This window comes from Gobio gobio (genome assembly GCF_949357685.1).
Source record: "Gobio gobio genome assembly, chromosome: 13".
Lineage (NCBI taxonomy): Eukaryota > Metazoa > Chordata > Actinopteri > Cypriniformes > Gobionidae > Gobio > Gobio gobio.
The window spans coordinates 48,303,778-48,316,456 of NC_137106.1; the positions used below are offsets into that span (position 1 = coordinate 48,303,778).

General features: G+C 37.5%; 1 protein-coding gene across 2 annotated transcripts in view; it reads left to right on the forward strand.

Moving 5' to 3' along the window:
- Positions 1 to 12,679, forward strand: part of aqr (aquarius intron-binding spliceosomal factor) — a 113,695-nt gene that overhangs the window by 31,767 nt on the left and 69,249 nt on the right. For both annotated transcript variants that reach the window (XM_079833216.1, XM_079833217.1), the window contains 4 exons: positions 2,052 to 2,230; positions 5,611 to 5,778; positions 7,931 to 8,100; positions 11,773 to 12,014. In XM_079833216.1, the coding sequence (XP_079689342.1) occupies positions 2,052 to 2,230; positions 5,611 to 5,778; positions 7,931 to 8,100; positions 11,773 to 12,014 (759 nt within the window). The remainder of the gene's footprint in view (positions 1 to 2,051; positions 2,231 to 5,610; positions 5,779 to 7,930; positions 8,101 to 11,772; positions 12,015 to 12,679) is intronic.

Consider the following 12,679-nt stretch of genomic DNA (forward strand, 5'->3'; position numbering starts at 1 on the left):
TTTTGCTTCAGGGCTTCATGAAAGGGTGATTTATTCTTTTGGAGGCGTTTTGTGTTATTTTTTAGATCCATCTTTTCACACTGAGGACACTTGAGGGACTCAAACACAACTACTAAAGGTAAAGGTGGAAACATTCACTGATGCTCCAGAAGGAAACACAATGCATTAAGAGCCGGGGGTGAAAACTTTTGAGCAGGATGAAGGTCCAAATGTTTCTTATTTTGTTTAAATATCTTTTTTTTTTTTTTTTTTTTTTTTCATTTTTTACTGCCCTTCAGAAGTAACAGAAGATACTTGCATGTTTCCCAGAAGACAGATTAAGTACAATTTACCTTGATCTTCAAATTCTACAAGTTTTCACCCCCGGCTCTTAAGGCATCGCGTTTCCTTCTAGAGCATCAGTGAATGTTTCAACCTTTTTTTTAGTAGTTGTGTTTGGGTCCCTCAATTGTCCTCAGTGTGAAAAGATGGATCTCAGAATCACACAGTCACGGCTGAAGAGGGTTCAAATATGCAAAAGATGAATACTAGAAGAGAATACTAAGATGGTAGCAAGTTTCCCTTCATGCAGCCGTGCTGTCGTAATCTCTGATTCGTGAATAAACGACTCTTATGAGCTTTTTTTAAAGGAGTCACTCAAAAAGATTCAGGCTTGAACTTGTTCATGGGCCCTTAAGCCGTATTCGGACGGTAATTCTTTCTCACATGGAAGTCCGTAAAAATAAATGTGCATCCGGATGGTGATTTATTCACACGGTGGAGGAGCGAGTTTTGTGATCCTACACACTTGGGAACCTGCTCACATGATCAATAACATGATTTTCTGCTGTAAATAAAATGTCATATGCTTGGTATAATGAGAATAAATGCATATTTAATTTAATAATATGAAAATAATATCCTAATTATTATTTAATTATTGAAATCGGTTTAAAAATGGGAAGATGAGGCACATTTATAGTTCAAATGGTCTTGTATTTTATCTCAAAATAAGAATGTCATTTTATTCCACATGGAAATGAGCGGGAATAAGTGAATCCAGCCTCTTATTTATCACTGATCATAATGCTGTGGTTATTTTAACATATAGAATCGCTGCCATAATAACAACCCATTACGTGCTTTTATTTGTATTTTTTTGAGCAGTGATGAAATATATTATTCTTGCCAGCATTTCAGTAATAAAAGTCTAGATCTTTAAAATGCATCCAAATTACAGCGAAGCGCAATCGTACGGTGCTCTGCAGGGGTCAAAAAGGATATAAACAGTGAATTTTGAAGTGATATATTCTTGAAAACTCAGAGATGTGGATTCAGATGGAATTTAAATCACCACACGACCTTAATTCGGTAATTTGGCCTGGGATTTTAAGCAGGTGGTGGGAGAAAAACACTGACATTCTGGATTCGGACAGCAATGAAATCACTGACTAGCCTCTGTTAATGATGAAAATACCTTATGACCGGTCCCACGAGAAACTATTACCGTCCGAATAGGGCTTTAGTGAATCATTCAGATCTGTTACTGACCGATGTTTCACTTTAAGAGCCAGTGTCTTTATCATTTAGAGTTCAGTCCATTGGAGAATGAACGTTGAAAGTCCTGAAAGTTATTTTCACCCAAAGTTAAGTCTTCATTTACTCACGTTCATGTCGCTCCAAACCTGCATGATCTGCTGTGGAACACAAAGGCAGATGAAATGACCATCACTGTCAAACTCCAGAATGATAAAAAGCACCATAAAAGAAGTCCAGATGATTTGTGTGCCGTTTCTGCTGCAAGTCTTCTGAAGCTGTATGATCGCTTTGACAAGAAGTTATTCACTGATAAAAATCTTCATCGCTGCAAATCTTGAAGCTCATGAATTTATTTAAATGTGGTGTCATGCCAGGTTTGCTGAGAGCTACTGCAGAGATTTTCACTGAATAACCTACATTTTCTCACTTCAGAAGACTCATTTTTGGAGCTTGACAACCACTAGTCAGCTTCGACTTTATTGCGTGTAAAAGAACAGCGTGAACATGTGATATTGTGTGTTTGTGTTACGCAGGCAGTCGGAATATGGAGGAGTGGTGTTTGGAGGATGGGCTAGAATGGCACAGACCATACTGTCTTTTTCTATTGTGGAGGTGGCCAAGCCAAACATCGGAGAGAACTGGCCTGCCCGTGTCCGGGCTGACGTCACCCTTAACCTCAACATCAGAGATCACATCAAAAACGAATGGGAAGGTAAACGGCTCTTTCTGTCTCTGCAAACACTAGTAACACATTTAAAAACCAACTCCTTGCAATGCCCAATACCTGATATATATATATATATTAGGGCTGTCAATCGATACATTTTTTAATCGTGATTAATCGCACACTTGTCGTAAAATTAAGCATACGCCATTTATCTCATTAAACGCATTCATTTTGTCATATTTGCTATATCCAGCAAAGTAAACAATCAGAAAACTGTATATTCTGCAAGGATCATTGGAGACTCCAAAAGGACACCAAATAACCAAATATAGAGTCCATATAATTATATTATATAATAAATGTATACACACTAGACATGTGCCGGTAAACGGTAATACAATATACCGCAATAATGAACATGCACAATATTGTTATCGTGGGCACTTCAAAATACCGTGAATAATTATTTATTACGAATTATTCAGATTTTTCGAATTAATTTTAAGAATACTTTACCCATCAACCGTTTAAAATGAAAAACACGTCAAAGAGGAACGCACTGATGTAAATAGACCGTGCATGAGCCGAGCACATGGCGGAATGAGGAGACACGCTGAAGTGCACATTCATTCTTCGACAGCAGAGGGCGCTGACGCAACAGCAGAAATGCAGCCGTTTCCCCAGTAATCACATAACCTAATACATAATACTTAAAGACTTAAGGCTATTCATTTTCAAACTTGCATTTTATATTTTAATCTGGACTAAATTACATGCCCTTGAATATGTTCTGACTGTTGTTCAATCACACACTTTACAAGGCTCCAGTATTTAACATTAGTTCCTTCATTAACAAACTGACAATGAAAAATACTTCTAAAGAATCAATTAATCTTAGTTAAATGTACATTTCAGCATACCTATTGTTCTTTTGCACTTTAATCTGTTTTAAATATTTGTTTACTTTATACATTTTTGTGTATTGCTTTATTGTATTTAAATGTTTGGTTCTTTTGTTATAAGAAAGTGATTTAACCTGTTATAGTATGACAACACTTTTTTTGCAACTTATTTCAATATCGTGATAATACCGTATACCGTGATAAAAGCTTCAGCAATTAATCGCAACATGAAAATTTGATACCGGCACATGCCTAATACACACACCTAAGCACCCATGAAAAAAACATTACAGAAAAAACGTTTCAGAATTCAAAGTGTATAGTGTGTGTGTGTGTGTGTGTGTGTATACAGAGCAACAACAACGAGATTGCTTTCATTTAGACGAGTCGAGCTGTGATACCAAAATCAGCAAAATCAGAGTACTATGCAAACCTCCAATAATTAAATGTTAATTAAAACAACTATTTTTATGCATGATCTACCTTTTTATATTTAATTTACCAATGTCTTGCTGCTGAACTTTGATGATGAAAATTACTAGATTTGTTATTGGTAAAACTTTTTTCTCCTGCATCCTAACTCCCGGCTTCTAACATCCTCTAACTGTGTGACGAACATTACGTTAATGATGCAGCTTCACTACTTCTGTAATTTATTTGCGTTAATTGCGTTAAATTATTTTAACTTGTTAAGGAATTTAAATTGATCACACATGTTAACGGTGACAGCCCTAAAATATATATATATATATAAGGGGTGTAACGGTACACAAAACTGACGGTTCGGAACGTACCTCGTTTTTGAAGTCACGGTTCGGTACAGCAGTTTTACAAAATTTCTTTTTATTTATTTTTATTAAACAGTGGTTTACTGAAAAAAAATGTCTGACCTTAAATGAACTAAATTATAACTAAAAGTGTATTGAAGATAATGCTGTAAACTATATAGGGAGCCCTTACTGGCACATTAATATTAAAGGTTAACAACAGAGCCCAATCTATTCGCCTAAATTCAGTTGCTATTTATTTTTAGGTATAATAATCAACACTCAAATAACACATTGTATGGCAACATGTAAACTTCACATAAGGCAGTTTTTGCATTAACTTCTAAATCTAATTATAAAATATTTTTTTCTCCAATTCGTTGTTGAAATATAATCATTTATACACAGTGGCTTTCATGACAGGTTTATTTAAACACACATTAATAATCCAGACATCACTAACAGGTTCAGTAGAATATAATGAATATAAATAGTGCATATATTTAGTGAAAGAGTTGATTTCTCTAGTGTCATTGAGGATACATTCTCTAGTAATGTATCCTCAACATACCTTCAGATGTTCATTCATGTTTATTCTTTCGGAAGAGGAGATCGATTGCACGGCCGCTTGAACTGACGCGCCTATACAGTGATCATGAAAGAGTGTCAAAACCGCATTTATCGTTTGAATTTCGTGATAAAATGGACTGAATACTTGTTTGTGTGGGAACTCGGACTGAAGTGTGTTCCGCGCTTAAAACAAGTCGACTGTTAACTGTTAAAGATTGCATTCGGAAACCGTTCGTAACACGTGTGCATCGAACCGAAAGCCCTGTACCGAAACGGTTCAGTACGAATACGTGTACCGTTACACCCCTAATAAAATTTTATATATTTTTGTTTTGTTATAAATAAACACTAACTGAAATAAAACGTATCAACATTTCTCATTTTCATTTAGTTTAAATTGAGGTACTAAAACAAAACTAAAAAAATAAGACTAAATACTTAGTAAACAACTATATACCTTTAAAAAAAGTAATAAAAATGACAAAAGCAAATGACCAAAATTACTAAATACTTAAATTATATACAATATAAAGCTTATTCATTTATATGCTTCTTGTCGGGAAGTTTGCCAGCACTGACAACTTAAAGCTGTTATTGATGTTTGCAGCGCAATATTTTACCGGGTAAAAGTGAATTTTTTTTCATCAGTTAGATCGAGCATTCTGCCTGCTTTGAATCAGACAGATAAGTATAAAGTAGAGATAAAGTAGTGCGTAAGATTACATTTATCTGAATGAATGAATTATTGATGAGTGAGAGAGATTTGTACCTGCGTCTGTTCAGCGTCTTACAATGAAGATGTGCGTTTATTGCTTAACATAGCGATGTAACCCCATCGTTGCTGAGAAATATAATGTAGTGATCCAGTAGTGAAGCTATTTTTTCATGGGGCAGCGTTGATACGTTTCTGTGCTCCTGAATGTTTGTGTGTGTGTGTGCACAGCGTGATCTCCGCATTGATATACGGTTATTCAACCGACTTGGAACTACCTGTGCATTAAACGGTTTTATTGAATCAAATTCAATCAGAATCGAGTATTCAGACCGACCATGGTATAAATGAAAGGACAACAGAAAAGAAAATCTATTTAAACATATAAAAAAAAACACTTACACAAACCATTTCTCCAGCACGTTAAAATCATTATGCTCACTTCATTCTTCACATCATGGTTTGTTCTTCCAGGGCTGCGGAAACACGACGTTTGCTTTCTGATCACGGTGCGACCCAACCTGCCGTACGGCACCCGCTTTGACCGCCGGCAGCCGTTTGTGGATCAGGCTGGTCTGGTGTATGTGAGAGGCTGTGAGGTGCAGGGCATGCTGGATGATAAGGGCCGCGTCATTGAGGAAGGTAAGATCACTGAACCATAACAGGGTTCGTACGGGTGCTGGAAACCTTTGAAAAGTGCTTGGATTTTGAATAAAATGCTTGAATTATAATTGGCTGTAATCCTCCAATGCCATAGCCTGGGTGCCAGCCGAACTTCGCCCTGCCCACAACATTTTTACTCGGGCAGTTCGGTCTGGACTTGATTAGTAGAGAAGTAATTATGCCCGAACAGAAACTGTTCGGACCAATGAAATTGTCAGGGCGGGCTTTAGATGATGATGGACAGATGATCAACAGTAACGTAATCATCTACGTCATCAAAGGCGCTTGGGTTGAATTTTGTTCTAATCCTAAACGGAGAACTTGTTCGTATGTGCATTCACCTTTACTATTTCTCTCAGAAATGATGATCGTGTTGGTAAGTACTCCGTGTATCCTTAAATTCTTACTACTTATTCCAGCGTGCGTGCAGGTACAGGGTTGCCAAGTTTTTACAACTAAAACCGCCCAATTAATAATAACGTTACTCGAAAACTAGTCAAAAACAAGCCCAATAGCTTTCCGGGGGTTCTCCGGGGGAAAAAAAGGCATTTGGGGGGTAAAATATGTGTTATTTTGCAGGGCTGGCAGCTAAAATTCGCATTCCTGGGTCTGTATATCACATAATTGGGGTCGCTTCAACCCGCAGACATGGCAACACAGTGCAGTTGAGTTCTGTTGACATTTGACAACTAACGTTATGCGTCGCTCCGTTGCTCTGATTGGTTGTAGGTCTATCCAATTGAGGTCTTTCCTGGTTCGGTTGAAACACACTACATAATCACAGCCCAACGGAGCAGAATCAGACTCATATTCTGACTTTAGTATGACGACGTCAGACTACCAATTCCATCCAGTATTGAAATAATTGAAATAAACCATCCACTTTCCGACACTGGGATCCTTCCGATGTCTCTACAGAGATGTAAACCAGCTGTTTAAACTGGACACGTTCGCTTCCATTTGTCCTGTTGTCAGGACTGAACGCACATCTGTATACAATGTAGACATCGTCGGTCATTATAATGGCTTCTATTTGCTGTTGACGCAACGTTGACATCCAGTGTAAGCAAATGGCAGCCGTTAAGGGATAACTACTCATTCATATCTTGCTCTGGAGGCAGGCATATGCAAATGTTTTTGCCCGTGTGACATCGTACGTCATGCAAAATCAAAACGAGCTGTTTTGGATGTTGATTAAATAAATTCTTTTTTATAATGATGAAGAGGACATTTTAAGCTCTAAAACTTGCAGGATGTTTTAATGGAGACTTCTTATGTCAAACCATCAAGGCAAATTTGATTTCTCATGACCCCTTTAAAGTATCCTTGCTGAATAAAAGCAAAAATAATCTGACCCCAAAATTAGAATGGTACTATGCAATATTTTATTAACTGTAATACACTGTTAATATGCCTAGAAGAGGGATGTGTGGATGATATTCTTTCAAGACATTGTAGGAGAGTGTTGGATCCCCACGGCCCATGAACACCGCTCTGACCTGATAAGGCGAGTGATAAATCCATCAACTGGCCCGAATCTCTCTCTCACATTGACCCCAGGCTGTCCTCATTGCTGGACCTTGGGAATGTGGTCTAGAATCACTGGTCATTTCTGTTCCAGTGATTTCAGTGTCCATTTACTTGACAAATGAACCCCAATTTAGACGGATTAGTGCCTTGCCCTGAATATTCAGTCCTTCCAGAAAAACACAGCTTTTTTTAGTGATTGTTGCCCCGCATATTTTGCACCCGGCAATAGGCAATTTACGCAATGAAAGTGCGGTGTATTTGAAAAAATGCGGCCCTCGCATAAATATGCGGATTTTGGCTGATTATGCATTAAATCATGCGATCGCATAATCACGTTTTTCTGGAGGGACTGAATATTTATTTCCTTCGTTACAATTACATTTGTTCATTTAGCAGAGGCTTTTATCAAAAGCGACATTCGATTTACCTTGTGACTCTGATTTATGGTTTTATATTCAAACAGATTACTGTTAAAAAACAAAAAAATTAATAAAAGGCTGTTACAAGATTGAATGTGCTGTTCACTTGACTTTCAGTCCGTATGTTTTTATTTACAAAGATGTAATCGATTGAATCATTGTGCTCTGCTGCTTGCACTAAGGTCCTGATCCGAAGCCCAAATTAAGAGGTGACACCAGGACGTTCCGGGTATGGCTCGACCCAAACCAGTACCAACAGGACATGACCAACAGCATCCAGAACGGAGCAGAAGACCCCTATGAGTCCTTCAATATTATCATGAGACGCAAACCCAAAGAGAACAACTTCAAGGTGAGACGATTCCTCCGATATATTCCTGCCACTAGTCTCACACAACCAGACTGTTGACCAGATCATAAAAGGAGCACTTCAGCGCTGGGAAGATGAATGTGTATTTAAACTGGGTCATTTATGTAGTAGAAATGTGAAATTATTTTTTAAGTTTGTGTCTTCTAGACTGAGAAAAGACAGAAAATGTATTTTTGTCTCATGTGGATGAAAGACAACAACTCCCAGAATGCACTTGCGTCGCTGCCCTACGAGGCCGCTCCCAAGCCACGCCTACCGGTTACATCACTTGCCACCCGCCCCACCGTCGTTTTGATTTTTATAGCAATAAAATAATTTATTTCAGTTAGAGAACAGCACGATCATTCAAATATACCACCAGGTTTCTACTGATACAAAGCTTAGTGCTAATCGCTGAAGGAACCGTTTAACTAAAATGATTTTGGGTTTGGAACGGTAAAATTATACTAAAATTAGAAATATTGCTTTGGCAACTAATTAAATAAAAAATATTAAAAAATTTTTTGTTAATTTAAGTAAAATAAGTTAAATAAAATAATCTTTAGTGTTCATTTATTTTATTTTGTTATTTTATGTAACAAAAATGTATTTTTAATATTTTTTTGGTTTAGTTAGTTGCCAAAGCAATGTTTCTATAATAATTTTTCCAAACCTGTAAGACTTTCGTTCATCTTTTGAAACACAATGAAGATATTTTACATGAAATCTGATTTCTGACTGTCCATTGAAAGTCTATTCACCCAAAACGATGATGCTTCAAAACGTTGATGAAGATTCATATTAGCGATGCTCATATTTACAGTTTAACCGTTAACCGAAAGAAAGAATTTAAGTTAAACGGTTTAAAAGGTTTTTATTCTTTATTTTTTGTTATGTTTGTATGTTGTATTTGTTAACTCACTAAAATATGTAAACAGTCTCAAGACTCCGCAGTGCAAAATGTGTAAGTGATGTGTGCCAGTAAAAAACCTAAAGAGCCAACAGACTAAAGAAGACATACATGAACCGCATGTATTCAACCCATTTTTGAGCTAAAATACAAATATATAACTAAACCTAAATTGTGCTAAACCTATACAAATACCACAGCTGTACACTTTTCACACCCTATACTAAATGTACCCTATACAATAGCCTACTCATCTGACACACACACACACACACACACACACACACACACACACACACACACACACACACACACACACACACACACACACACACACACACACACACACACACACACACACACACACACACACACACACACACACACACACACACACACACACACACACTCATCTGGACTGAAGCAGCAAACATTCAGTGTAAGAGGAAACAAATGACATAACATTATTTCATATTTGAATCACAGCTTATATAGTGTTTTGACATCGACAACCCAAGTGCATTTTACCTCAAGCTTGCGACTAGTTAACTTTCTAAAGTAGCAATCGCTTCTCGGGTCGACATTAACACACTGACAAAATTATATTCAGAATTAAAAATGCGTGCACGTGTATGTGAGAGAGACTAGTGAGTGAGAGACGCAGGGAAAGGAAATGCAGCTGAACGTTATTTGCTCTATGAAAGACGTTGACAGACGAAAACTAAGGACATTTAATCTATTTATTTTAGTTAGTTTTGCCAAACACACATTACGGTTTTGGTTAGTTATCGTTTTTTTGTAATGCCTCGTTTTTATTTTTATTTCAGTTAACGACAATGTTTTTTCCCACCTAGTTTTCGTTTTTTCGTTCGTTTTCGTTAACGATTATAACCTTGGTAACCACACGTGTCTACATAGACATATTTCGCAAAATTAAGCAATGGAATACCATTTCAACAGAAAGGGCGACGAAGTTACTTAAAAAGTTTGCTACGTGGTATTAAAATACAGCAGTAGTAAAAGCTCCTGACTGGTGGAAAGCAAATGAAAGGCGCTTCTTGAGGCTGGCCACTCTAGCGAGGCGTTATCTCTGTATTCCCGGGGCATCAGTGCCATCTGAAGCCTTGTTTAAAGGGTTAGTTCACCCAAAAATGAAAATTCTGTCATTAATTACTTACCCTCATGTCGTTCGAGACCCGTAAGACCTCCGTTCATCTTCAGACACAAATGAAGATATTTTTGTTGAAAGCTGATGGCTGAGAAAGGCTTCAGATAGGCCTCCATTGGCATTCAGTACACTTATACTCCCAAGACCGATAAAAGGCACTTAAAATGTTGTTACAAAGTCCATCTCACCACAGTGACTCTACAATAATCTTACGATGCAACGACAATAGTTTTTGTGCGCAAAAAAAAATCAAAATAACACCTTTATCCAGCTTGTTATTGCCTTCCGCGTGTGCCTCCACGACGCATGCACGAGAATATGACGTAGCGCCGGTGTTCGGGAATCCATGAAATGCACACTTTAGCCCCATTTTGAGAACTACGCCGAGACCTAAACCACGATCAATGTAGAATTCAACAGCTTAGATACGCGCGTCTTCCTCTGATTGTAAACAAATTGCTTCTGGGTCATGTGTCCGAACGCCGGATCTGCGTCATATTCTCACGCATGCGTCGTGGAGACACACACGGCAGGCAGTAACAAGTTGGAAAAAGGTGTTATTTTGATTTTTTTTGCGCACAAAAACTATTGTCGTCGCATCGTAAGATTATTGTAGAGTCACTGTGGTGAGATGGACTGTGTAACGACATTTTAAGTGCCTTTTATGGGTCTTGGGAGTGTAAATGTACTGAATGCCAATGGAGGCCTATCTGAAGCCTTTCTCAGCCATCAGCTTTACACTAAAATATCTTCATTTGTGTTCCGAAAATGAACGGAGGTCTTACGGGTCTCGAACAACATGAGGGTGAGTAATTAATGACAGAATTTTCATTTTTGGGTGAACTAACCCTTTAATGCTTTTCGTAGTGTGGTTTACTAAAGTAAACATTGTCACGCATGTTCTTCTCGCTGCTGTTTCCTGATGGTTTATAGAACAATTATTCAGAGTCGCCCTCTGTCGTTTCAAAGAATAGCACAACGGCGAGTGCGTCGAGTATAAACATGTCCCAAAAAGGACAAGGCGCACACACAGTCATCGCATTATCATGATCATTACTCCAGTCTTCAGTGTCACATGATCCTTCAGAAATCCTTCTAATATGATGATTTGCTGCTCAAAACACCACCATATGAATAAAGCGGTTTAATCCAAGTCTTCTGAAGAGACATGAGCTCTTAACATGATGAACAGATTTAATGTTTGCATATAAACATTATACTGTGAACATAAACATAAGCTCAATCATACTTGGCTTGATGCGAGAGAACACAAAACTCACAAAACTCAAGTTCAATGTGCCACATGACACTTGAGAATGAAGCTCATTGGTTCTAACGTGTCAAGCAAGCATGCTTAAGCTTCTGTGATCAAATTTAATTTCACTAAACTTAGTTTGACGCTAATCAGTGTTTAAATAGAATCCTGAATTAAATCTCTCAGATTCCATTTAAAAAATATCTTCATTTGTGTTCAGAAGACGAACGAAAGTAGTGAGTGAATAATGACAGAATATTCACTATCCCTTTAACTACTAAATTGACTGAAACTTAAACTAATTTTTTGAAATTTTTGACTATTTTCCTATTTTGCTTGCAGGCTGTGCTCGAGACCATTCGTAACCTCATGAACACAGAGTGTGTGGTTCCCGACTGGCTTCACGACATCATTCTGGGTTATGGAGACCCTGGTAGTGCCCATTACTCAAAGATGCCTAATCAGATTTCCTCTCTGGACTTCAACGACACCTTCCTGTCCATCGAGCACCTGAAGTCCTGTTTCCCCAATCACACGGTGAAGGTGATGGAGGAAGATCCTGCTCGGCAGGTCCCGCCTTTTAGGTCAGAAATTGGCATTATCGGATAAACACTGTGCACTTTGCTCAAACTTTAGCGATTTAATGTATTTTTCATAGTGACTGCAAACTTTAACTTTAAAAGTTGCCTAAGATTATTGAGATTACTTTACTGTCACTTTAATGCATCCTTGCTGAATAAAAGTAATTTATGTTTCAAAAGATTTCTATTTCAAATAAATGCTGTTCTTTCTATTCATCAAAGGATCCAGAAAAAAATGTCAGTTTCCACAAAAATATTAAAGGGTTAGTTCACCCAAAAATGGAAATTAGCCCATGATTTACTCTCAAGTCATCCTATTAAGTGACTATAGGTCTTCATATATTAAACATGTCCTGGCTCTTCCAAGCTTTATAATGGCAGTGAATGGTTGTCATTTTTGAAGTCCATAAAAGTTCATCTATCCATCATATAACTGCTCCGCATGGCTCCTGGGGTTAATAAAGGCTTTCTGAAGCGATGTGTTTGTGTAAGAAAAATATACATATTTAAAACTTTATAGACTAAAATAACTTACTTCTGATGTTCAGCGGTATGCAAGTCGACTTGCGGTGAAAGAAGTGAGGCCACTTCTTTATTAACCCTGCGGAGCCGTGTGGAGCAGTTATATGATGGATAGATGCACTTTTATGGACTTCAAAAACGAAGTC